The sequence below is a fragment of the Crotalus tigris genome, unplaced genomic scaffold, assembly GCF_016545835.1.
Source record: "Crotalus tigris isolate CLP2741 ecotype Arizona unplaced genomic scaffold, ASM1654583v1 scf7180000019205.210441, whole genome shotgun sequence".
Taxonomy (NCBI): Eukaryota; Metazoa; Chordata; class Lepidosauria; order Squamata; family Viperidae; genus Crotalus; species Crotalus tigris.
Genome location: NW_024097433.1, coordinates 101,775 through 129,450, shown reverse-complemented (window position 1 = coordinate 129,450; position 27,676 = coordinate 101,775). Strand labels below are relative to the sequence as shown.

Here is a 27,676-nt window from a genome sequence, read left to right as displayed (position 1 = left end):
AACTCATGCACAGCAGCCTCTACTTCTTTTTAATTAAACTCTTCAATCAAGCTCCCCCCCTCCTGTTTTTTCCAGCTCCCAGTGTTTTCTTTGCTCTGGGAAACCGGTCCAAGTGGCTCTTTGAGGGTTTAAGGTTGACGATCCTTGATATAGGATTTCCTGCCTGAGCAGGAGATTGGACTAGATGACCTCCAAGGTCCTTTCCAACTTACTGAATAAAAAAGCTTTGGCAAGCCACTGGTGGCTTTGAACAATCAGCTTGGAGAGAATTATTTTCTTAGCTTCCCTGGCTTATATAGCATTCTCACTATGCACTAGTTTCCTCCTATTCTGCATCCACTCGACCTGCCAGTAAAAACAGACTGTCGAGTAATAGATCATTTCCCACCATTTATACAAGCAACAGTTAAACCTGGTTGTAACCCCTTCAAAGGGAGAACCCCTCCCTCTACAATGCACAGAAGGTCCCACATCTGACCAGCTTTGCCCACCGCCGATGCAATCTTATATGGTTCATTGCTGAACACTATACTAAGCTTAAAGAGGTTTTTCCCCCCAGATGCAACTGCAATCCAAAATTTCAGAAACTGAAGTTGCAGATTACAGAAAAGTACAAGGTCTTTGTTGCCCCTTAGCAGAGGTTTGCCTTCTCCAAACCTTTCCTAGTGTAACGTCACCTTAATAGCTTTAGAAGCCTAACATTAAACACTAGGTGTGGAAGCTCTTCCCTTCTGTGATGCTTCGCTTCTTCTGGTTGGGGACGGTGTTGCAGGCCACTGACACCGGCTCACTTTCCCACAGAGAAACCGAGTTGAAAAAACTCTCTCTACACAATTCAAGAGCTAAGCGTAGCAAAGGAAGGTGGGGATTAGGTCATTTCCTTATTCCCAGTCTGTGGGCGGCCGGAGGACTAGGGGGGCCGCATTTTTGCGCCCAGCTCGGATTCCCGGGTAGAAAAAAGGCCAAAGTTTCTCGGTGAAAGTATCGGTAAAAGTATACATATGGGAACGGTCCGTCACGTTGTAGAAGGAGAGCTTGCCTGCCTCGTAGTCCAGGAAGACGCCTACTCGCTTAGGCTTGATAGTGATGTGCAGCGGAGTGAACGGGGTTGTGGTAGCTGCGTATTTCTCTCCATTGAGTAGCCGTACCCGCCAATAGCCAGTCTCTGGGACAGAGGTTGTTTCCCCCTTACGGCTTACTGAGTCCTTACAAACCCCCAGTGCCCAATGAGTCTTTTCTCCCACCTCTACTTCCCAGTAGTGACGGCCTGAAATAAAACCTTCTGTGGCCAGCACACAAGGATAGATTGTAAAACGTTTTGGGCTATCGGGCAGATCTCGCAAGCGCTGCTCCACAAACTTGACGCTCCTGCGGTCCTCGGAGAGCAGCAAGTTGGGGTGAGCCGTTTCTGGGTCGAGGGTCAAATCTCCTGCAGGAAAAAAAGGACATATGTTTGTCTCTGCCATTTCTCTTCTGATTAGACTATTACAGCAGAGGTCCCCAACCTTGGCCACTTTATGACTCGTGGACTTCAACTCCCAGAATTCCTCAGCCAGGCATGCTGGCTGAGGAATTCTGGGAGTTGAAGTCCACAAGTCATAAAGTGGCCAAGGTTGGGGACTCCTGTATTACAATATGTCCCCTCTTCATTTGGCTTGTTTTGATCCCTCATCCAATTTGGATTATAGCCATTAAAAAGTCTTTAAGACAGTGGTTCTCAGCCTGTGGGTCGGGACCCCATTTGGGGTCGAACAACCATTTCATGGGGGTCGCCAAACAACGCAGTCCGCCATTTTCCCCCCCCTTTCCCTTAGCTGTGCTACTCCCTTTTATTCTATTGGCTTTTGAAAGACTCTTGAATAGAGTCTAATTCTATTGGCTTTCAAAAGCCAATAGGAATTGTCCAGGCTGCCCTGCTGAGCCCACCAAAAGTCCCATTCTGCAAACGGTGCTGCACCAGTTGAGTAGTCCTCGACTTACGACCGGTTGGGGGTCGCGGCATTAAAAAGGTTTAGAACCACTGCTTTAAGATATGGTTATTTCTATCGGTTCCCCGGCCTTCCTCAATAGCAACATTCAACAGATTCTTTTACACACTAAAACGAAGCTGCAAATATTTTTTTAAAAACAGTAGCATTCACAACCAACACAGGTTCAATCTTTTAGTAGGCTTGGACTTCCGTAGAGTGGTCTTAGTCCTCACCTGGAAGCCACTTATTTTGCTTTATAGAAGAATTCTGTGAAATGGAGAGCTGTTACTGTACAGTTGCCAGGCTGCTTTCAACCCTTCGAAGCAGGAAAAAATACCTTGCAACCTTCAGAAGCATAAAAAACTCAGAAAACGCATTTAAAACATCTGCCTGGTGCAACGGGCACATCAGAGTGAGGACACAGAGGGTCTTCCTTTGGTGAGGCATGCCCCAGGCCAAAAAACAAACAAAAACAAAAAAAGCTTCCAACTGAGTGTGTCTTACTTTAGGAATGTCGGAAGACAACGATAGCACACAGACAGGGTGGGCTGCAAGCGAGCACACACCCCTGACTCCAGTCCCAACCCCAAAAGATCCTCACTTTTTGAATTTTGCTTAAAAATGCACCGGAAAACAGTGCATCTTCTAACGTACCAACAGAATATTCTCTGCCAAGCAAACCCCAGTTACCAACTAGCAGACATTTTGTTCACTGCTTAGCAGACCCCTTGAGACCCTGCTGCTAGTTTGGCTGCCTTCGTTCCCTTGGGTGCCACGTTACCTAGAAGAAAATGAATGGTGGTCTGATCCAGCAAGGTAAAAACCTGTACCTTCAGTTCTCTGAGTGGTCGGTCCTCTGTGAATTTAGAAATGTAATTATACTGACCATGCAGGCATTCGGTTTGGACTATTGCATATCTAGGATTTTACACAAAAATGTGTCCTTATACCAACAGGCATCTTCAGATACAAATGCCACCTGTCTCATCAATTTCAACATAATGTAATGATACCAGTATGATTGGCACCAGAATAGAACGCCCTGTAACACTAACAGATAAACCACTCAAATAAATAATTATGGGTAAGAAATCAGCTCTTCGTGTGTGATTTACAAACATAGTGATTTATAAAACTTATACTTAGTGTGGAAGTAAGTGCTCAGAAAGGCTGAGGAGAGGACTGTCTTGAAATCGGAGTCTTTTCTGGAGCTAATAGAGAATCCATAGTGCTCATAAAAGATTGAGAACTGAGATGAAACAGCTACGTGGCATTAAGGCTAGAAGTGGAATATTTAAGAAAAACAGCAGAAGGTGACACTATCTTGAGGAACTGTTTGCTATCTCAGAAGAAAGCTTCGGAATTTCAAGAATGCATTGCAAAACTTTTTTACGGAGGTAAGAAAAATCTGGCTGAAGGACTAGCTTGGAAGGAGGGAGGGAGGAGAGAGAAAGAGAGAGAAAGAGGGAGGGATAGAGATTTATGAATAGTATTATCTGAGAAAATGGAAGCACTATCTACTTGAACATGGATGTCAAGGTGAGTACATCAATTTTTAATGAGGAAAAAGAGAGACTTGCAATGCTGGAGACAGCAAAAAATGATAAAGTATAAAATGGTAACATACTGCAAATTTCATGGATGTCTGCCATCCTAAAGTATATCCTTTACAGGCAGAGTTTCTGTGCTGTATAATAGAAAAACAGGGCTGCTTTCCTTCCTTCAAAGACACAGTAAAGGCCATGAAAATTCAGATCATAATCCATTAAGGACAAACTTCCCAATGCTTCCAATGAACTGAATTCTCTTTCCTTCTTAATCCACTGGATCTGAAAGTTGTCTGTTCTGTGAACGTGATTGCAGTGCCTCAACGATAGTTATGTTGGAAAAATAAAAGTCATCCTTGACTTTTGATATGCAATTTGGTTGTATAGTCCCATACGACTTGGAAATCCAGATCCTGTAGAGACAAATCAGGTTGTTTGTCATCCAGGGCTTCAAAACGTGAGATTCTTGAGATTCAATAGAAACTTCAGCTCTCTGAAGGTAGGGGGAAAAAAAAGCTTGGTCTCCAAATTCTGCAGATCAACGTAAGAGATCAGCTAAATGGATCTGGCAGCATTTTCCAATCTTTAGACAAATTCTCTAGATGTGCCAGTACATTGTCCTTTAAAGATGGAGAGCGTGCTTATTTGGAAAGCCTGGTGGCAGAAGAAGCTTCTGCAATAATCATGGTATCTTAATCATCCTACTGTTGCCATCATCCAGTTGTTATTTTCCAATGAGTACATTTGGTGAATAATTATTATCTGTGTGTGTTAAATGTGTGCAGAAAATCCTGAATTACATATTAAGATTATCTATTCCTATTCCTAAGAAGTGGCAAATGAGAACAATCTAACAAATGCTAAAGTTTGTGATTTCGTAAAAGGTGTTTGGAAGATCCACAACTCTTTTTGAGATTGATCAGCATCTATCACTCATGATCTATGTGTAAAATGATACACCCCGTATATCACTCCTACAGGTCAATGAGAAAACCTAAATACTCTCTGGGGATCTTGGAGAAATCATCTGAGATGAAGAAAAAAGTAATATTTATAGGATCATTGTGTTATCAAGAACAGAAGGGAGTGCTTTGAAATCTCCCAAGAAAGATTCTTCTCAATTCAATTTGTATGAAGAGGATCTAGTTCTAAGGGCTTGATGCATCTTGTTGCAGTGTCCAACAATAATCAGCTAGCATTGATGGACTCCAGTTGCCCGATACCATTTGATTCATTGTGTCAATGTCTTAGTGCAGGGGTTCCCAACCAGGGGTGCGAGACAATATTCCAGGGGGTGCGAAAACTTGGGTTTTCAAAATTATAGTTATATGCATACTTCGTTGGCAATATTTTGAAGTTTTGTAAGGGGTGCGAGAATATATTGAAGCGTTCTAGGGGTGCGGGGTATAAAAAAGGTTGGGAACCACTCTCTCAGCGAAACCTCTCACCATGTTCATCCCTAGATTTTTGGGAAAGAAGTCCAAGTGTGAATGCAAAAAATGAATCTTCAATGACAAGTTGCACTTCATGATCTTGTAATGCTGTAAGATGTTTGTCAAGCAGCTGAATGTAATTTGGTGCTCTGTAGTTGCCCAGAAAATTCTTAACAACATCCTTGAATGCTTTCCAGGTGGTTTTCTGTGGCCCCACTAACACATCTTTGAAAAGCTTGTTACTGACGACATATTTGATCTGTGGACCAACAAAAGTACCTCTCTTAATCTTGGCATCAGTTATTCTTGGGAACATGTTTCTCAAAAAATGAAAACCATCACCTTCTTTGTTCATTGTTTTCATAACATTTTTCATCAGTACATATTTTATGTGGAGTGGAGGCAAAAATAACTGTCGGGTCAACAAGTGGTTCATCTGCCACGTTTTTCCTGTCCTGGAGCCAAATTCTTCCAGCGTGGCCATTTCTTTTTAACGTAATGTGATTCTCTCGCACAACTGTCCCATTTGCATATATAACAACAGTTCTTGGTATAGCTGAGCTGCATTCCAAACAGCAGAGCCACTACAGGTATTTCAGTTGTATTCATATGTTTCTTTCACATGTGCAGCAGGTGCTGACGTTTGTACATTGCCTTTGTGTAAAAACAGAAGATTTCTATAGAACAGTAAGTGATACATTAAATTACAGGTTATGAATATAATACTATACTATACTATACTATACTATACTATACTATACTATACTATACTATACTATACTATACTATACTACACTACACTACACTACACTACACTATACTAAACTATACTATATTATACTATACTATACTATTATAATATAATATAATATAATATAATATAATATAATATAATATAATATATAATTAATATAATTAATAGAATAGAATAGAATAGAGCTGGAAGGGACCTTGGAGGTCTTCTAGTCCAGCCCCCTGCTCAAGTAGGAGAACCTATACATCTCAGACAAGTGACTGTTTAGCCTCTTTTTAAAAATCTCCTTAGTTATTTTTATTTTACAGCATTCTATGATAGATCATTAGAGGTACTGGAAGACCCAGTTGACCCAAGGGATATGGCAAGGACACACTGACAGACCTGAGATATCACTTGGCTTGTCATCAATGCATCTTTCATGTTCTTATGTGCTTTTCAGATAAATGGAAATATAACTCTCCTCTGCTTAGAAAATGACTACATTTTGTCCAGCTTTCTTCCTTTGTCAAGCCTCACCTTACATTTTTCCACATTTAAGAACAAGCGAATCTACCAAGTGCTTATATTATTTCTTTTCAAATGCTATCTTAACTCTCCATGCCAATCTAGGATCTTTTCCGGGGACGTGTCTCTGCACACAGGGACAAAACCATGCGTATTCAAGCCCAGTCTGTCAAACCCATGCTGAATACAAAGTATCCATGGCATCTGAACGAACCACCTCACCCTATGAGCAAGGCTTCTAAGTCCTACAAGCCATAATCAGTCCATTTCAACATCTAGCACATTTAAAATCAAAACCCCCTATTAGAAAATACAAGCTGACATTGTGCAGTGCAAAGCAACAGCACCTCTGAACTCCACAAGCTTCCTATAGAAAACTGATGGTTTTGCCTGGAAATGTGCCACATTCTCCAGAAAAAAAAAATATAAACATTGGGAGCAGGAAATGTATCCCACAGGAGCAACTGGAGGCAGCAGGCAGCCTTCTAGTAAATGAGCACTTTGTAATGGTTTAAATGCCCAGGATTATTTCGTGAATGGGCAAGTATAGATAGTCCTCGCTTAATAGCCATTTGTTCGGTGACCATTCAAAAATTACGGGCTTCACCCACCCGGGGCACTCTGCACTCCACTTAACCACCATGCCTGAGAAAGTCAGGATGCAGTCATAAAGTGAGGCCATGTTGTGACCTGCTTAATGACCTCGACTTATAACCAAAATCCCAGACTCAACCACAGTTGTAAGTCAAGAGCTGCCTGGAGCCATTTTACAAGATCTGCCAGATTCCAGATGTGATCACCAGATCAAAAGGTGAGTCTTTCTTCCTTAAAGCTCTTTCCATCCACATGGAAAAATATTGGATGCAGCATCATTAACTCACCCGTGAGCCTTTTAATAATTTTGCGCAGGACAAAGTACTGTCTTGGGAAATTGTAGAAATTTTTTTCCAGCTCAACAGAGACCTGACTTGACTCGTGGGCTTGCGCCTCTTCACATCTGCATGGAAGAGAATAGAACAACTGGGTAAAAGCCGGTCAATCTCAACTCTCAGAAGGCCCCCCATTTTTTTTTTAACAACAGCCCCTATCTCTGCCTAATTAAGACTGAATCTGGCCTCGTAGTCCAGGGGTAAGCAACCTTGGCTCTTTTATGACAGGTGGACTTCGACTCCCAGAATTCCTGAGCCAGCCATGCTGAGGGGAAAGGGAGAGATTTCCAAGCTGAGCCATGTTGGCTCAGGAATTCTGGGAGTTGAAGTCCACGAGTCATAAAAGAGCCAAGGTTGGCTACCCCTGTCCTAGTCAAAGCTGATAAACATACTACCCTTCTGAAACAACTTTTGCTACCACTACAGGTAGTCCTCAATTTAGAACAGTTTGTTTTGCGACAGTACAAAGTTACAACAGCACTGAAAAAAGTGATTTATGACTATTTTTCACACAACCACTGTAACTTTCCCATGGTCACGTGATCAAAATTTGAACGCTTGGCAACTGGCATGTATTTATGACGGCTGCAGTGTCCTGGGATTGTGTGATCACCTTCTGTGACTTTCTGACAAGCAAAATCAATGGGGAAGCCAGACTGACTTAACAACTGTGTTATTAACTTAACAACTGCAGGGATTCACTTAACAGATGTGGCAAGAAGGGTCATAAAATGGGGGACATCTCACTTAACAACTATCTGGCTTAACAAAAGAGGTTTTGAGCTCCACTGTAGTCGTTAGGTCGAGGGCTATTTGCAATCAATTTGGATCAAGGAAGATCTGATAAGCTATACACCTTGAGCTGTTTCACATCTACACCTTTACTGAACTGGATTTCAGAGTTATTATCCTAAGATGGCCAAAGACACAGAAACATAGAAAACTGACGGCAGAAAAAGACCTAGCGGTCCATCAAGTCTGCCTTTTGAGTTTTTGTTTTCTTATTTATTTATATCATTTTAAATTATTATTTATTTTTAGTTTATTTTATTTATGAACTGGATGTTATGGGCTTACTGGTTAACATCAAAAAAGATGGTACAATGTCACTAACTATTATTTTATTAATTTATTGGAAATAACATTCACGTTAAGTCAAATGGACTTTTTTCCTGGTATTATTTTTTTAGTTTTTTGAAAAATGGCCCCAGAATGCAACTCAAAACCCAACTAATATAGTAAACTTCACTAAAGACTGTGAATCTAGGTGTAAAATATCCCACCTTAATTTCAATTTCAAAAAAATTAAATGAAAACGTGTCAGTATGGGACACATACACATTCCTCCAGATATTCAACATTTTTAAGTCGGTTGTATTGCTTCTTTGAGGATAACAGTTAATAACAATCTTGCCAGCCTCTGTAAGAAGCAGCAGCAGCTGAACTACTGTAATTCATTGCAAAAGAATTTGTTCCTTACCTCTCAAAAGTGCTCCTCACGTCCTGCATAAAGACAAGAAATAATATTAAGATTTCATCTGAAATTTAAAAAATCCCATTTGCATAGGAAATTGTGCACCAGACAGATTGGCAGGTGGCATGAGGATCCCATCAACTTATTCTATCCTCTCACAGTATGCTTGCAGAATTAAACCAACACATTTAAACTAGAACCTAAAAGAAGTATACCAACTGCATTCACAAAGCCACAGGAAATGGGCTCCAGACTCATTAACCATCAAATAAATATCAGTCGAAAGAGAAGTACAGAAGAAACAATATAGGTGTCATGGTTCCGACAGATGAAACTCTTCAAAGAACTTCGAGGCATTGTTTACCTTAAAGAATCTTTATTGGAGTAGCATAGCTTTGGCACTAACATAGTTGAAGCCAAAATCTGAATTCTCCTCCTCTGAACACATAGTATCAAAGCACAATTCCCTCCTCTAATTTACAGTAATAAATCACATTCTCCAATTATTTATTTATTTTATTTTATTTTTAAAATTTATAAGCCGCCCCACTCCCGAAGGACTCTGGGCGGCTAACAATAAAAAACACACATAAAACATAACAAACAAACAGTACAAAGACAGTCATCCAGGGGTCAGGTTTTATAAACCCCAGGCCTGCCAGAAAAGGCAGGTCTTAAGTAGCTTACGGAAGACCAACAGGGTGGGAGCGGTCCTAATCTCCGGGGGGAGCTGGTTCCAAAGCGTGGGCGCCATCACAGAGAAGGCCCTCCTCCGCGGCCCCGTCAAATGGCACTGCTTGGCCGACGGGGCCTGAAGGAGGTCCAGCCTGTGGGATCTAACCGGACGTAGGAACTATGAGGTAGTAGGCGGTCTCGCAAATTAGTTTGAAATGCAGGCTTTCCCTCCATTACTCCATCCCGCCATTTCTTATCATCTCTTATTTCAAAAGCCCTGAATTCACACACTATTACAATATTGTTATGCCTAACTAACTTCCGTCACATTCCTCCTCCATATGTTGTCAAAGTAAGAACATCCAATGTTAGCAGCGTTGACAATAGATTTACACAACCTTGACAAGTAACCTGAACCTGGCGTTTGAAAAAAATCACTTCAAATGTAAGAAAACTTGCAATTCTGAAGCTGCAGCAGTAGCACTCAGAACTAATTAAATTACCCAGTGTGATCAGATAACATTGCAGCTTTTATTTCGAACAGTTTTTTAAGCTACCTAATATATCATTGTACCAACATTTAAGGTGGACAATCATACAAATCTTTTAAACAAACAGATTGTAGTTTTTGAGCCTCCCAAGGGAGGGAATAAACACTTTGGTGTAAGTTTAGAATTGCAAAGATGGAAGGGGTCCAGCATTCCTATTAAAGCAGTGTTTCTCAACCTTGACAATTTTAAGGCATGTGGACTTCAACTCCCAGAATTCCACAGCCAGCAATTAAAGGCTTCCAAGAATGCTGGACTAAGGAAGCCCCGTCTCTCCCCCCTCCCACCCCACCCCCAAATCCTGAATGTATTCTTTCCATCATTCAACTTAACTATCTTTATAAACCCACTATGAAATGCAGGTAGTCTTCAAATTATGACTAAAATTGGGATTGGAATTTCAGTTATAAATTGTTTCGGTCGTAAGTTGACGAACCATGTGACTGGATCCATTGTTTTTTACTGTTTTTATGGCGGCTGTTAAGCAAATCACACTCGTTAAGTGAATCCGTTCTCCCAAATGGGATTTTTTTTTTGGTCAAAAATCATCAAAATAAAAAACTTCCACATACATGACTGCAGGATATTGCAACTGTCTGTGATGGTCACTGGCCAAGCACCAAAAAATGTGGTAATGTGACCATGGAGGGGCCTGGTACAGTATTTTACCACAGCTAGAAAGGCTTTATAGGCTGTAAAGTACCTTTTGCAAGGCCATTGTAACTTCAAACAGTCATTAGATGTCCAATCATAACTCAAGACTACATAGAAGCAGCTAGGGCAGGCAGAAAATTACATGTGCTATCTAGAGTTCTTGCAAAGTTGAATATATATTCTCAGAAAGCATTTTCCTACGGAAATTTCTTAAAATCTCCCAGGTTTTTCCCTCCGATTCTAAACTCACTTTATGCTATATGCCAAAACAATCTGAATTATATCAGAAACGCCCAGTTTCCTCCCAGAACGCATTTCATTCTCTGATTCACAGAAGAAGCCATTAAATTCTTGGAGGAGCTCGTACCTTGAGCATGTCCATGCCCGACTGCAAACACTTCTCCTCGATTTCAGTGATAAGGCTGTTGAGGGCAATCCGCTGCTCTGACAACTCCGCCACATTTTCCTTCAACTTCTGCAAAATTTCCTTCTCCTCATTTTCTAGGCGTTGCATTAATATTTCCTGCTCCTCTGCTAGAAACAGATGTAGCTCCTCAAACTCACTAATGATGAGCTGACGACGGTCCTCAACCTTCCGCTGCAGACACATAGAAGAAAAGGTTAGATAACCAAAGAGAGAAGCAACCTTAGAACTATTTCCTAACAGTTAGAACAACTAACCAGTGGAACAACCTGCCTCCAGAAGTTGTGAATGCTCCAACACTGGAAGTTTTAAAGAAGAGACTGGACAGCCAGTTGTCTGAAAAGGTATAGAGCAGGGGTAGGCACTCTTGGCTCTTTTATGATTGGTGGACTTCAACTCCCAGAATTCCTGAGCCAGCATGGCTCAGCTTGGAAACCTCTCCCTTTCCCCTCAGCAGGGCTGGCTCAGGAATTCTGGGAGTTGAAGTCCACGAGTCATAAAAGAGCCACGGTTGCCCACCCCTGACCTAGGGGAAGGATTTCCCCCCTCTTTTTCCTGTCAGCAAAACAAATCTCATCCTAATGAACAAACTCCGAAAGCATGCATGGCAGCCATATTGCTGAATGAAGCAGGACTGAGACCAATCACCCCCTAAGTGGGAAACCACCAGGAACTCACTGGACATGTCCTGGACATAGAGTATAAAATATATCAAGGAAGTCGGAACATTAGAGGTGGTTGAGCCCAACTGGGCCCAGAACTTCCAGTGCTAAGCAAGGCAGTTGTTAAGTGAGTCATGCCCCTAAACCTCCAAGGTCCCTTCCAACATCATCATCATCATCATCGTTATTATTATTATTATTATTGGAAAGATATTTCTATGTCCTGTTTCTTGAGCTTCTTGGACAGACCAGTCATTTTTGATAAGCTTTAGCATTATTGTATTACTTTTCTGGAGGTTCTTAATGCCTCTAAATAACTGTGAAGAATTTATATTCAAAATCCTATTGGAGAAAGTTTCTTTATAGGTAGTCCTCGACTTACAACCACAGCTGGGAATAGAATTTCCATTGTTAAGCAAGGCAGTTGTTAAGAGAGTTGCGCCTGGTTTTATGACCTTTGTGCCGTGGTTAGGCAAATTGCTGCAGTTGTTAAGTAATGGTTGTTAAAGAGAAACCAACTTCCCCCATTGACTTTGCTTGTCCAAAGCTGGCTGGGAACGTTGCAAATGGTGACCACATGACCTCTGGAAATATAAATATATACTGGTTGTCAAGCGCCTGAATTTTGCTCATGTGACCATGAGGATGCTTAGATGGTTGTAATTACGAGGACCGGTTATTAGTCCTTTTTTTTCGGTGTCATTGCAACTTTGAGTGATCGCTAAACGAATGGTTGTAAATCAAGGACTACATGTATTGTTACTATTTGGAAATATTATACCTTTTAAACCAGAGGTCCCCAACCTTAGCAACTTTAAGACTTGTGGACTTCAACTCCCAGAATTCCTCAGCCAGCCAAGCTGGCTGAGGAATTCTGGGAGTTGAAGTCCACAAGTCTTAAAATTGCCAAGGTTGAAGACCCTGTTTTAAATGTTTCTGAAACCAGGAGAGGCCTTTCTTATCTGACCCGGATATCATTTAAGGGTTTGGCAATGTCTCCTGGCATGGTAAATAAGCACGCTCAGCTGTAAGAAAAATGTGTAAATTAACTAAAGTGGGGACAGAGGTACAAAAGGCTGAAGTTTTAACATCCATTTCAAAACTGTTCTTCTTTGGGCTATAGCAGTGGTTCTCAACCTGTGGGTCGGGACCCATTTAGGGTCGAACGACCATTTCACGGGGGTCGCCAAACAACGCAGTCCGCCATTTTTTCCCCCTTTTCCTTAGCAGTGCTACTCCCTTTTATTCTATTGGCTTTTGAAAGCCAATAGAATAGACTCTCTTGAATAGCGTCTAATTCTATTGGCTTTCAAAAGCCAATAGGAATTGTCCAGGCTCTCTCTGCCCTGCTGAGCCTGCCAAAAGTCCCATTCTGCAAACGGTGCTGCACCAGTTGAGTAGTCCTCAACTTACGACCAGTTGAGTAGTCCTCGACTTATGATCGGTTGGGGGGTCGCGGCATTAAAAAGGTTGAGAACCACTGGGCTATAGTGAAGAATTAAATGAAGAATAAATATTCTGTCATTCGACAGTATGCAGAAGATTCAACACCTGCCTTGAGTTCCCCGGCCTTCTTTTCTTCTCGGGATTTGCAGTGGGCAATCTCTTGCAATTTCTTTTCCAATGGCTCCAAACATTTCTGCATCTTTTCCTGAATTTTTTTTTTTTAAAAAAAGTACCATATCTGAGTTAGAGCCTGCAAAGGTAGCTAAAATAATGAGGGTAAGAGCCTATGTGACAAGATAGCTTTGGGAAACGCAGAGAGGACAAAATAAACAATCCGTTCTGTGGATGCTCCTCATCCAATGATGTTCAGTTGCATACAGTTCACATAGATCAGTGGTTCTCAACCTGTGGGTCGGGACCCCATTTGGGGTCGAACGACCATTTCACGGGGGTCACCAAACAAGGCTGTCCACCATTTTTTCCCCCTTTTCTTTGGCCACGCCCCTGGCACCCGGTGATGTATAAGTGGTTGGGGGTCACCACAACATGGGGAACTGTATTATGGGGTCGCGGCATTAGAAAGGTTGAGAACCACTGACATAGATGAAGATTTCATGAAGCTAATGTAATATTAGGAGGAAAAGCTGTGCTGATGAATGTATAAATATCATAAATCAATTACAGTAGTGGCCAAAATTGTGGAAACCTTTTGGGAAAAGTGTACAGTAGAAATGCCATCTTTGGTTAAGTTTCCACCAATTTTTCCTCTAATTTCTTTATAACTGTAGCCTCGTTCACTTAATAATACTATTTTACATCGCTTTCTGGGCAACCAGTCAACTCTTTGCACCATTACTTTAATTTTATTACGTTTTACAAGCTCACTAAATGAAAGAACACAAAAAAACCCCAACCAACTTGATAGCGATCACATAACACACTGACAAATGTCCTCCTCTCAGCTTCAATACATGACATCCATCACTGAATCCTACTGTGATCTGATTGGCTCATTGCCAAAACAAGGTGACACCCGATTGGCTCTCTAAAGACTCATGCTCATTGGCTACAATCAGATGAAGGAAAGCTACCTGATATCAACCTAAGCAAGTTATGCTTCCTTCTTTCTGGTTCTTTGGCTATAACTTTTCATAGAATACAGTACAGATAATTGAACAAACTTTGTTGCATTACATTCTTGATTAAATTATTTTTCCATTGATATATAATTTTATGGTACTACTCCCCCCAAAAAAGTGGTGTTATGAGCCATCAAACCTCAAAAATACACTTTTCCCAAAAGGTTTCCACAATTTTGGCCACTACTCAGTGCTTTTCAACTGGTGGTACGTGTACCACTTGTGGTACATTAATGAGTGGCAGGTGCTACGCAGCCCCACCCAGCCAAGTGTAGTGGGGGAGGGAAAGAGCCTCTGCAGCTGCAAAGGCCCCAGGCTCACTTCTGGCACATCCTCCCCCATGAGAAAGGAGGAGGGGGGTAGAGACAGGAGAGGGAGAGAGAAAAAAAGCAGCTACCTTAGGAGGAGACAGAGTCAGCTGTATGAAGGGGAAGAAGAAGGAAGAAGGGGGAGGGGAGGGTGGGGGGAGAGGAGATCCAAGCAGGCTGGCCATGAGCCGATCTACAACTGCTGTGGCAGCCACCTGTGCTGGCAGCAGCAAAAAGGCAAGAAATGCAGTGGGGGAAGGGGTCGCCCTCCAAGAGGAATGAAAAAAGGCTGCAATGGCTGGAGGTGAGGCACGGAGGAGGGAAGGAGATGGAGAGTGGAAGGATTCTTATGTGCTTTTGTGACTTTGACGTTCTGGGATTTGTGCAATGAGGGCTTTGTGTGCTTAAGGAGTGTTTGGCAATTTCTATTTGGCTGATGGTGTTAGCTTCTATTGCTCTGCTGTTGTTAGCTGTAAGTTTTGCTGCAAGGGATTTTGAAGTATTTTTCTCCTGAATGGATTTTGCCTATAGCATTCCTTTACTTATGAATGGAGCCATTTGGGGAGGTTGTCTTAGACCAGTGGCTCTCAACCTTTTTAATGCCGCGACCCCCAACCGGTCGTAAGTCGAGGACTACTCAACCGGTCGTAAGTCGAGGACTACTCAACTGGTGCAGCACCGTTTGCAGAATGGGACTTTTGGCGGGCTCAGCAGGGCAGAGACAGCCTGGACAATTCCTATTGGCTTTTGAAAGCCTATAGAATTAGACTCTATTCAAGAGAGTCTATTCTATTGGCTTTCAAAAGCCAATAGAATAAAAGGGAGTAGCACAGCTAAGGAAAAGGGGGGGGGGGAAATGGTGGACTGCATTATTTGGCAACCCCCATGAAATGGTCATTCGACCCCAAATGGGGTCCCGACCCACAGGTTGAGAACCACTGCCTTAGACTGCAGCCAGTACTTACATTTTTTTTTTCTCCCTTAAGTGCAGGCTGTGCTCCTTACTTTCCTTTCTAGCCAGTAGCTAATTCTTAAAGGGGAATGTGCCTTTTTAAGCTAGTTCACTCAGCAGCTTGTCTTTTCTGTCTCTGGAGGCTTTTCCTTGTTTGATCAATATATGGAAGAGGGAAAATATGGGGGGGTTCAAATTCTTCCTTCAGAAGGAGATGGGAATGAGGAAAAGGGAGGCAGGGAAGGGATGGGAGGAAAGGAACAAGTGGGACAGCTGGGCGGGGCATTCAGTGCTGCCACCATGAGGTGAGACCATGGAAAAGACATCCCCCGAAAATAAGAACTAGTGCATCTTTTGGAGCCCCCCCCCAAAATAAGACTGGGTCTTATTTTCAGGGAAAATAATTAAAATTAATATTTTGATCTAGTACCACACTATCTTTCATATTGCTGTATTTAATGTAACTGATACTAATACATCTGGCCTCTTCTCAGAACTGGAACTCAAATGAGTTTGCTAAGCTAAAATAGGTATTCAGGAGAATACTGAGATTTGAAGAAATATAAAAATAAATCTCAAAAGTTAATAATTCTTAAAGGTCACCAGGAGCTACTGAACTTGAACACCAGTTTGGCAGGGGGAATAAAAACAGAAAAACAAATGGAGGGCAAGGCTGAAGCAAAATGCCTTTAACCCAGGCATGTCAGACTCGCGACGTCACATGACGTCGCGCAACGCATCGGGCTGATTTTGCCATTGCCAGCAATCGGTGGGCGCCGCTTCCACCTGACACATCCGGCCCACGGGCCGGCAGTTTGATACTCCTGCTTTAACCATTTAAAGTTGGGGATTTGTTGGGCATGAGTCCGAAAGCTCGGAAGACTAAAAACCGCTGGTCCCGGTGACCGACCCAGATTGGATCCTGCAACATTATCCTGGGACACGTCTATTCGCTTTCCTTCGTGAGTTTAAAGTTGCTTCTCCAGACTAGCATTTTCTAGCTATGTGGGAACCACAGAACTGCAAACTAGCATGAAAAGACCACCTTCACTGAGACAATTAGAACTTATAACCCCAACACCTCTGGAGCAAACTGGGTTAGAAAAGATTGTTCTACGATACTTCGAAGGAAGACGTGATCACGAACACTCTTGTTACAGAAGAGGCTCCGAGTATCGTTTTTTAAAGCAAAACATCAGGATACAACTGATCAAAACAAGAAGATACATACCGATAGTACGCAAACTCATTTGATACCGAACCAAGAAAAAACAGATACAGGTAGTCCTCAATTTATGACTGTAACGAAGCCTGCCAATTATGGTTGTAAGTCATGATGCTCGTAAAGTGAGTCATCACATGACCCACTCAATTTTCTTTCTTTCTCTTTCTTTCTTTCTTTCTTTCTTTCTTTCTTTCTTTCTTTCTTTCTTTCTTTCTTTCTTTTTTCGCAGAGGCTTTTAAGCAACTGTGGCAGTCATATAGCAAACTCTGCAGTGGTTAAGCAAAGCCTGCCGTTTACTATGAGGTGTTTTTATTGGAAAAAAGAACTAACTGTCATTTCCTGGCAAAAACATTGTAAGTTGTGATCAGTTGAAACAATAGGATGCTGCTAACAGCCTAAAATGTGGTCATGTAAGCAGTCGCTAAGCGACCAGTTATAAGTCAAGGACTACCTGTGTTATCATCCCACTGCCAGTCATAGTGATTTTTACTCCTCCTCTGGATTTTAGGAAAGCTTTGTACCCATTACCTTTACTCTTTTTTATTTGTTTGTACCAGGGGTGTCAAACTGCCGGCCCACAGGCCAGATGCATCAGAGCGAAACCGCGCCCACATTTCTGGCAATGGCAAAAAAGTCGCGATGCGTCGTGACACGTCACATGACGTTATGAGTTTGATACCCTGGGTTTATACTGTAAAATACAATACAAAAACAAATAGTAGGAAAGACAGGGGAGGGAAAGGGGAGGGGGAGAGTGCAAAAAAAAAAAAGGGAAAAAAGAAAGAAAAGGCACAATGACTTCCGATTCCCTTTGGTGCAGTAAAATAAGATAATAGCATCAAACCTCAGCTTTTTACTTTTACATAGTGGTATAAACTAGCCCAGGGGTGGGCAACCTTGGCTCTTTTATGACTCGTGGACTTCAGCTCCCAGAATTCCTGAGTCAGCTATGCACTAGACCAGGGGTAGGCAACTTTGGCTCAGGAATTCTGGGAGTTGAAGTTCACGAGTCATAAAAGAGCCAAGGTTGCCTACCCCTGAACCAGCCATTTCTATAACAACAAACCTATCTGATCGGTAAAAGCCCAAAATCAAAGTTTCAATTTTTTTTCCACCTCAAGCACAAAGTCCAGAAGCGGTTTCCAAGTGGAAACAAAAAAAAAACTTGGTTTTTTCCCCCCTTTTATCAGAGCAGTCAGTTTAGCCAGGAAAGCTCTGTACCCATTGTGTGCCAGTGCCATCATCCTACCTTGTATTCCTGAGAGGCATCATCCAAGGACACAACTGTATGGGAACGGTGTTCGTGGGAGATCTCGCACGCTAAGCAAACGGCCTCCTGGTCTTCCTTACAGAAGAGGCGAAGCACTTCATTATGCTTCTCACATAAGTTCTCATCCCTTATCTTTCGCTTATTGGTGACCTGGAGTTGCTTGGCAATCTCTACCATGTTGCCCAGCTGCCGGTTGGGCTTCAGAGAGCGGTGGCGGAAAGTCTTACGGCACACGGGGCAAGGGAAGTCTCGGTTCAAGTCCTCCCACCAGCGGGTGATGCACACCCGGCAGAAGTTGTGGCCACAGTCAATGATCACAGGGTCTTTCAGGTACTCCAGACAGACAGAACAGCTGGCTTCCACTTGGAGGGTCTCCAGAGGATTTGTGGTGGCCATGGCTTCTGTAACACAGAGGGGGAGGAACGTTGTAGTCAGAACCAACCAGGTTCACAGTTTAATGTTATATTTTATGGACATCCCGCCCCTTCTCTAGAAAACATACATGTGCTCTTCATGTACGATACTGAAAGAGTGTGATGACAAATGGAAATTAGTCCTTCTCTGAACTTGGGAAGTTAGGTGGTCCCCAACTTACAACCACAATTGAGCCCAAAATTATCCGTTGCTAACCAAGACAGTTAAGTGAGTTTTGCCCCATTTTACGACCTTTCTTGCCACAGTTGTTAAGTGAACCACTGCAACGGTTAAATGAGTAACTTGACTGTTAAGTGAACCTGGCCTCCGTTGACTTTGCTTGTCAGAAGGTCGCAAAGGTCGCCTGACCCTGGGACACTTGCTTGCCAAGTGGCCAAATTTTGATCATGCGACCGTAGGGAATCCTGCCGTGGTTGCAGGCGTGAAAAAGTCGCTCACTCTTTTCAGCGCTGTTGTAACTTTGAACGGTCACTAAAAGAATGGCTCTAAGTCAAGGGGCTACCTGTCCTCTCTCCGAAATGCTGAAATTCAAAGAGGCTTCACTTCAAAAAAAAAAAAAAAAGAAAAAAGAAAAGAAAAGTCAAATATGATAGCCAAGGAGGACATCCTACTAAGAAGCACAGCAGGACTGTGAAGGATCTAGATCAGGGCTTTTCAACCAGTGGTACAGGTACCACCTGTTGTACATTGGCACCTGGCAGGTGGTACGCGACCATCCTAGAAAAGTGGTAGCAGGGGAGGGGAATGAGCTGAACCAGCGCAGCACCGCACAAGCCTGAGCGAGAGATGGCTGGAGCTGCAGGGCTGTCAGAGCTCAGGGGAAGTGCCAGGATCAGCGCTTCTTTGGGGCTGTCAGGGCTCAGGGGAAGCACCAGGATCAGTGCCAGGCTCCAGCTGGAGCTCAGCGCTGATCCTGGTGCTTCTGCTGAGCCCAGAAGAAGCACCGATCAGCTGGAATGTTGCAGCATCTCCAGGGTCTTGTGATTTACATTCAGATGCTTGGCAACTGATTCATATTTATGATGGTCACAGTGTCCTAGGGTCATGTGAAGTGATCAAAACCTGCTGCAACCATCCAGCAGACGGGGGGAATAAAAACCAAACACCCCCCCACCCCACCTCCACTGCCAATCCTCAACAGAAATGCTCACAACAATGGAAACCTTGGACAGGAGGAAGAGCGCCGCCGGGTGGGAAGGCAGGTGTCTTGCTCGGCTGTGCCTTGGGGGGCACTTTTTTCAGTGTCATTGTAACTTTAAATAGTCACTAAGCGAACTGTTGTAAGTCGAGGACTACCTGTACTTTATCACTTTTTTCTTTTTGGCCATCAAGTTTTTGACACCTTGCTAGGCAACTGGTGGTACTCAGATATTGCCATATCCTAAAAGTGGTACAATGGGTGAAAAGATCGAAAAGCCCTGATCTAGACCAGGGGTAGGCAACCTTGGCTCTTTTATGACTCATGGACTTCAACTCCCAGAATTCCTGAGTCAGCATAACTATGCTGACTCAGGAATTCTGGGAATTGAAGTCCGTGAGTCATAAAAAAGCCGAGGTTGCCTCCTCTGATCTAGACAGCCAAGAGCTGGGAAGCCAAGAAATGGATGGCATGATGGCTAATAAACCTTCTAAAGGCATCGGAAGCAAGAGGACATTCAGAATTCTAAATGGGCCACTTCAGGCCACTTCCCAAAAAATGGGAAAATTTCAAGTGACCAAAATTAATCTACATTTCCTATTTTATCTCCTCAGTGACTTTATACAGTTTATTTGTCAAAGTAGTGTACAATCACATTGCTACAGACCTGAGAGGGATTCGGATCCAGCTGCTAAAAAGATGAAAGTCATGTCAACCTGGACACCTTCCCTTGATGTGCGATATCTACAGCATTTCTAAGAAACCGCCATTCAAAGAAGAAGAAAAAAATCCAGAGCTTTCTATAGTAAATCTACATAATGGAGAAATTAGCCTACAACATACACAACCCACATCTACTCCAGTTTTGCCCTGAGCAATCGTAATTTCCACGCCAGCTGTAAAAACACGAGTGAGCCAAAGGAGTTTCTCTAGAACACCTCTGGATTATACGGTTCCATCACTACAGAAAACTATAAACAGAGTTGCACTTGCCTCAAACTCTGTTAATCCGGCCTTAACAAAGAGGATGGAGGCAGCAGAATGTCTACCATGCCCTACAGCAGGGGTCTTCATACTTGGCCCTTTTATGACTTGTGGACTTCAACTCTCAGAATTCCTCAGCCAGACACGCTGGCTGAGGAATTCTGGGAGTTGAAGTCCACAAGTCATAAAAGGGCCAAGTTTGAAGACCCCTGCCCGACAGCAAAACTATTACAACAAGCTAATATTCACCCCTCCACAAGACTAGACTGTTGGATAGCTGTGACCAATGGCTTTGCAATACTCTACCTACCCCTTGTTTGATTCATCTGGAGTTGATCAATTATCACAGGCATCTTCTTCTTTGGACAGGAGTGAGGATAGTCGAGACTTATCCACAGAAGCCAATGAGTGAAAGCAGCTTCTTCCTTTCTTCTTCAACACCAATTTATCTTGCAAAATAAGGTACTTCCTGCATCATCTGCTTATCTTGTCATTCAAAAAGGAAAACAAAATTAAAATGCAGTACTTCATATTCATAAAGCGGCTTCTATACTTCAAAGCACGGTATATTTTGTGCCAACCTTCCGTAACATAGTCAAGATGGACAGTATTTAGTATTGATTTGTTAGGGGTATATGTATATGTAGGGGTATGGGTCTATACCAATGGTGGCGAACCTATGGCACGCGTGCCAGAGTCAGCACTCGGAGCCCTCTCTGTGGGCACATGTGCCATTGCCCCAGCCTTGCCTCCCCCTGCAACCCCCTCCTCACCCACAGCCCCCCTGGAGGAGAGTCACCCCCGAGCGTGGCCCACGCAGAGCAGTGCAGCCAAAGACATGGCAGCCAGATAGCGTAGACAAGACTTTGCCCTCACGCCCCATCATGCACAGTTGATGCTGCGGGGCACGGGCAGAAGGTGTGGCCTCCATGGTGCTGCTGGGCTGCCTGAGCGATCTGCAGCAGGTCCTGGAGGTGGTGAGTGGCGCTGCGAGCAGGTGGGGTAGGGGCGGGGCAGGGGGTGGAGCGGGGCAGGGCCAGTTTTTGGGCACTTGGTCTCTAAAAGGTTCGCCATCACTGGTCTATATATATATGTTGTATATAGTAGGTTTAGGTGTGTGTCATGTATGTGTTTCACTTTGAGAGTGGACAATTAGATTTCATTTTTGATGTGTGCCGTTGTGCCCACAGTAAAAAAATGACAATAAAGCTTATCTTATCTTACCTTACCTTACCTTTAAAGAACACCATTATAGATAGTGCTCAATTTACAACCACAATTGAGCCCCACTAAGTGAGGCAATTGTTATGAGAGTTTTGCCCCATTTTATGACTTTTTTGCCAGTTTTTAAATGAATCACTGCAGTTGTTAAGTGAATCAGGCTGTTGTTAAGTGAATCTGACTTTCCCCCATTGACTTTGCTTGTCAGCAGCTGACTGGGAAATTACAAATGGTGATCATAAATCTGAGACAGTGCAATTATCGTAAATACATGCCAGTTGCCAAGCACCCAAACTTTGATTATGGGACTCTGGGGATGCTGTAGTGGTCATAAATGTAAAAACTGGTCATTAAGTCACTTTTTTCAATGCTGTTGTCACTTTGAACCAAACTAAGTCTACATATTGTCAGTTTGCATTATTTCAACCCAAATTGCAAATGTCCCATAAACCTACAAGTAATTTCTGGTTCAAGAAAAATCTGAATCCACAATCATTTGATTCAGCCCTTGCCTTTGCAAAAGGGATGTTAACCCAGATTTTAGAGAAATTCCTGATCATCATTATTAGGATTTTTCTAGGCAGTCAGTGATGTTGTCAAAAGTGCAAAGCTGTTCAAGGACTGCAAAGGATACTGATGCTACTATTTTAAAAGTGTTCTAACAACACCAGTCCCTCTCCATAGCACAGAAAGTACAATATATATGTTATTATACATATGTTATTTTAGAATAAGTATTGTACATAAAACTTAGATGTATATGTAGAGATGAAGAATTGATTGTAAAAAGTGGAATAATCTGATAAGAATGTATATACTGGAATGTTAAGTTAAATCCAATGTTTGTTTCTTTTTAACTGTATTATAAATAAAATTTGAAATTATATATATATAATTTCCTCCTCTATCACTCCTCTATTTTTAGCATTATTCTTAATATATATATATATATATATATATATATATATATATATATATATATATAGAGAGAGAGAGAGAGAGAGAGAGAGGGAGGGAGGGAGGGAGAGAGAGAGAGAGAGAGAGAGAGAGAGAGAGAAAGTTTTTCAGACAGACCGGTCTGATTGTCTTTGTACGGGACTTCTGTCTTTCCTTGTTTGTTGAAAATCTTTTTTTTTTTCCGCTTCTCGTATCATTTCCTTTCTCTCCAATGTTCCTAACATCTCTACAGTCCATTTTACCCGGTCTGCTTTCTTGTCCTCAGATTTATTTTGTAGTCTTAAGGGATAAGTTGTTTTTTCCAATTCTTGTGAATTTTTTTCCATTAAGATTAAATCATGTTTCCTTGTTCTGTTAAGTTCCATCTTTAAGTCTCTATTCTCAATTCTATAGCTATTTATCTGTTTTATCTGCTCCTTTTCTGTTGTTGTAGAGTTAACTTGGGAATAGATTGATTTATTTTCAAAGTTGTTTTGGATTTCTTTATGATTTAAAGTCATTGTTGTTTGAATTAGTTGCAGTATACTATATATCTCCTCCTGTGACATATTTATGTTTTCTTGATATGTTCTTTCTACATGTCTCTGATCCATGATAGCCAAAAATTTGAGTTTTCTCTTCCTTTCTTTTCTCTGTAAATAGCTTTAGAGTCCCAATTAGATAGATATTTGTAATCCAAATAGTTCAAAATAAATTTTTCCTAAAATTTATAATTCTCTCTTTGTTTACAGCCCAGATTATTGTCTTTTTTCACAACTGTTCTTTGTCGTTAAAGCTTTGAAAGTCACAGACATAGATTAGCTTTTCCCAGATTTTGCCAAGTCTTATATTAAAGCCATAGCTGCCATAGTCCTCATCTGCCACTAGGTGTCAGCAACTATTTGTTTTTCAATTTCCAAAATGAACAATTATCTTTGAAATGAGAGTCTTAACCATTAAAACAATTTTCGATTTATCCAGATTTAAGTTTTAAATTTCAGGTTTTATATTTATTTCACTTCCATATATTTTGATCTTCCATAAAAAGATTAATTCGCCGCTTCCGTTAGTATAAGGGTGGGGCTGAAATCCCCCTCCTTCCCTTTCGGAGGTATTTTGCTTCTTGGGAATCTTTTCCAGGAAATTAAATGTAAAATAGAAAAGAGAAGATCAAATTCCTCACCCAGTTTCCAGCACGCTGTTCACAGTTGTGCTGGTTAGTGCTTTTGGACTTCGGTTGCAAGTAGCTTGGGCTGGTCGATGTAATACAGTTAGTCTTTCTCCTGTTGGATTAGAAGGCTTTCCCGAAGTCGAATGGAACGGCTGCCACTGTTCCAGAATCACTGGAGCACCCTTCTTTCTTCGTCGCCTCTCTGGGGCGACGTAGACCCATTTAGGGTCCCCAAGTAGGGCAAAATTAGCCGCAGGGGTACAGAGAATCTGCAAGCTCGCAACCGGTCGCTATCGCGCAAAACCGGGAGTTGGCATCTAAACAATTGATATGCCAAACATATTCCATCTGCTTTCCAAATTTGACTTCCAAAAAAGTCTGCCTTTTAAAAAATTTTCTTTGCTCCCTTTCCTTCAGAATGTTGTACTTAGGTGAAGACAACAAAGCTTGTCACCTTCGGTCTATTGAGATACAGATTTATACCAATCTGCTGAAAAACATACAACAGGTTGATTCTTCATACAGCTGTTACTCCTCCCAGAGACCCTCTTTATTTGAACGAGAACAAATTATGCTCTTCCTCAACAGCGGAGATTATAGCTAGTCCTCCACTTACAACAGTTCAATTATTGACATTCAGAGTTACAATGCCACTGAAAAAAGTAACTTATGACCATTTTTCACAATTACGACCACTGTGATTAAAATTTAGAGGCTTGGAAACTGAACTGACTCATGTTTATGACAGTTGCAGTGTCCCAGGGTTATGTGATCACCTTCTACAATCTTCTGACAAGCAAAGTCAAATGGGAAGCCAGATTCACTTAACAACCCTGTTACTAGCTTAATAACTGCAACATTCACTTAACAGCTGTGGCAAGAAATGTTGTAAAATGGGGCAAGATTCAACTTAACTGTTTTGCTTAGCAACAGAAATTTGGGCTCAATTGTGGTTGTACGTCAAGGACTACTTTCACTTCACCGTCGTTGCAATAGTAGCACCTAGAAAAGGACCACGGGTGAGTGGGTGCCTATCTGTGATTAAGGCCTGGGGAAGCAGGCTTGATCCTGCATGTTTAATGCTCTAGCAGGCTTGAGAAAGAGGCTTCATCCTTTTCAGACCCAGGACAACCACGCCAGCAGATGAGAGAGACCCAACAACTCCAGAAGAAAAAACAGGAGTCAACTAGCAATTAGCACTTAGCAATAGCAGTTAGATTTATATACAGCTTCACAGTGCTTTACAGCCCTCTCTAAGCAGTTTACAGAGTCAGCATATTGCCTCCCCCAACAATCTGGGTCCTCATTTTACCAACCTTGGAAGGATGGAAGGCTGAGTCAACCATGAGCCTGCAAGGCTCGAAGTGTCAAATTGCTGGCAGCCAGGAGTCAGCAGAAGTAGCCTGCAATACTGCATTCTAACCACTGAGCCAAAATGTAAGGACAACCACTATGTAGGACAAATAGGCAGAAGGCTGGCAGAATGTATCTATGAACACCAAGTCAGAAGACATGATGAAAATCCTTTAATTTCACAACATATAAACAGAGTTGGGAAAATGTGACCATCCTAGACCAAGCCAAGTCCAAAAATGCTAGAATTTCTAGAAGCTTGGCATTCTGCCAAATCAGCCATCAATAGAGACGTAGACATTAATAGCTATAGATTATGCAAAAGAGACAGTTGACAAGAAAAAAAAGCAACAAAAAGACCAAAACTCCTCCCCACCAGCAATCAGCAGTCAAATGAGTATAGATTAACTCCAAGATTAACATCAGACCAACAATCAAGTAAACCAGTGGTTCTTAACCAGGGCGATATTGCCCCCAGGGGGCAATTTCATTTTTCAGGGGGGGCGATGGAACGAAAGGGGGCGACGTGGGGGCGAAGGAACAAAAAGGGGGCGATATGGGGGCGATAGAGCGAGAAGTTTGGGGGGCATTTTTGAGACTTTTTCATACAGTGAATGGCTGTATATCTGTCGTACAAAAACATCAGATAGCTCGCTATTAGTGGATTGAATTGTGTTTTCAAATGTTCCTCCAGCTAGCTTCAGTACAGAACGCCGTACATATGTAAATACGCATTGCTTATCTTCATGCGTGTTGTGCTGCAGCCTCTACACACACAGTGGCGCACCATTAGCCAGAATATGGGAGATATGGGGAAAAGACTGGAAATAAATTATTTGCATCGATATGTCCTGATGAACAATTTTAAAGAAAACAAAAAAAGGATAAACTGAAGAATTATTTCCCATGTTGTGATTGAGAGGTTATGTTGCGGGAGGGGGGCGATGACAACTTCCTCATTGGCTCAAGGGGGCGATTCGTTCAAAAAGGTTAAGAACCACTGAAATAAACAATACCCCAATCAAGAAATTGCCAAAGAAGCCAACAGCAAACAGCCCAACCAAAGAATCGCTAAGGCCACCTCCACCAATACCGACAGACCAGGCCTCTTAGAATATAAACTGAGAGCAAACCCCACTCCTTATTAGCACTGATGATGTTACCTAGTTTGGGTAATGAAAAGTCTATAAGGAAACAATCAAGCTGAGAGAACACCAAGGACTCCTAGAGAATTATCTTGCGTAGATTGGAGAATGGATCTTTCCAGGAAGAGCTGAAGAAACAAACTCTTTCCGGCTTCCACCAGTCCCTTCCAGCTGGGATTCTCTCCAGCTTTTCCACACTAGAAAGCCTCCCAGACAGGACTAGGACACTTCTGACCTTACCCTAAACCTGAAAATTGCTTCTTAAAATTATGCGCTCTCCTATGCTAAGTCCAGCGTTCTCCAATTGCTGCTCTGCAAATGGTTTGGGAATTGAGTCCCCAGCCTAGCTGACATATTCAAAAAGGCTTTGGGTAAGAATGCAGCTATCATCTTTTATGTCAAACACGCATCTCCTCAGGCAAGCCACCAAAATATAAACTGACAGCAAACCGCACTCCTTACTAGCTCTGATGATGCTACCTAGTTGGGTAATGAAAGGTCTGCGAGAAAACAAGTAAGCTCAGAGAGTGCCAAGGACCCCTCATGTGCAGCCAGAGCTACACATATTCTCCTTTATTAGTAACCTACCTTCCGTGCAAATGACGCGCGGGCGAGTCAGAGGAGAACCGGCACCCGCCGCCGCGCTGCTTGCGGAGGAAAGGCTGGAGCCCTCGGAGGGTCCCACGAGGCGAGAAGAGGCGGGACTGCCATGGGGGCTGAAGCACCCTGGACGGCGGGACTGGACGCCTCTGGCCAGGGAGCTGCGATCAGGCCCGGCCAGCAGCCCAGGGCTGCCCCTCGGCGGGCGGCTGCGACTCCCCTTCTCCCTCCCTCACCTGCCTCCCTCCCCACCAAAGCCTCGGTCGCCGCGGGCGGCAATGAGGCTCCCTGCACGGCCTACCCCGCGTCCAGCCTCCCTCATCTTTCCCCAGACGCAGAACTCTCTCCGCTCTGGCGTCACCGGAAGCGGCCCTTCTAGCCCCGCGGAGACCATCGGAACTCGCTAGGCCGGTTTTGCTTTCCGACTCGATGGTGAGGAGGATTCCTGGGCATTTTTATTTTATTTTTTCATCGAGGATCGCAGTCGCAAGCCCTTTCCTGGGTGCTTAAGTTCAAGGATTCTTCCGGCTGGCATTAGACTCGTAACTGTAGAGTTATAAAAGAATGCGAACTTCTGGATTCGCTTTGATGATTCTTCTTCCCCCCTCCACTTCCCTTTTGGGGTAGGGCGGAGTTTTAGGGCGGAAGTGAGTGAACGAAGACTTCAACTCCCAGAATTCCTCAGCCAGCTATGCGGAAGAAATCGCGCATTCCGAATTGCCTAGAGATGGTAGGACATTTAAGGCAGTGTTTTTCAAGTTTCGAACTTTAAGAGG

General features: G+C 42.7%; 1 protein-coding gene across 3 annotated transcripts; it reads right to left on the bottom strand.

Annotated features, from left to right (window-relative positions):
• Positions 1-27,171, bottom strand: LOC120316026 (E3 ubiquitin-protein ligase TRIM39-like). Of its 3 annotated transcripts, XM_039361136.1 has the most exons (9): positions 26,889-27,159; positions 20,785-20,960; positions 20,158-20,245; positions 17,897-18,318; positions 13,133-13,228; positions 10,859-11,089; positions 8,621-8,643; positions 7,093-7,208; positions 1-1,429 (listed from the first exon to the last, which is right to left on the bottom strand). In XM_039361136.1, the coding sequence occupies exons 3-9, from the start codon at positions 20,198-20,200 to the stop codon at positions 882-884; spliced, it is 1,479 nt and encodes a 492-aa protein (XP_039217070.1). In that variant the 5' UTR covers positions 20,201-20,245; positions 20,785-20,960; positions 26,889-27,159; the 3' UTR covers positions 1-881. The 3 variants fall into 3 exon arrangements, with proteins under 3 accessions (XP_039217070.1, XP_039217073.1, XP_039217071.1); XM_039361139.1 differs by lacking the exon at positions 13,133-13,228 and having other exon boundaries at positions 26,889-27,171; XM_039361137.1 differs by lacking the exon at positions 20,158-20,245 and having other exon boundaries at positions 26,889-27,160.
• Positions 27,172-27,676: the final 505 nt, after the last annotated feature.

What these genes read in the sequence shown, in the direction of transcription:
- LOC120316026 (XM_039361137.1), bottom strand. Translation starts at nt 20,827, where the DNA reads ATGCCTGTGATAATTGATCAACTCCAGATGAATCAAACAAGGG. An exon ending in ATGCCTCTCAGGAATACAAG is followed by an intron (nt 13,229 to 17,896) that starts GTAGGATGATGG and finishes AAAAAAATTCAG; the next exon opens with GAAAAGATGCAGAAATGTTT. An exon ending in GTGAGGAGCACTTTTGAGAG is followed by an intron (nt 7,209 to 8,620) that starts GTAAGGAACAAA and finishes TCTTCCATGCAG; the next exon opens with ATGTGAAGAGGCGCAAGCCC.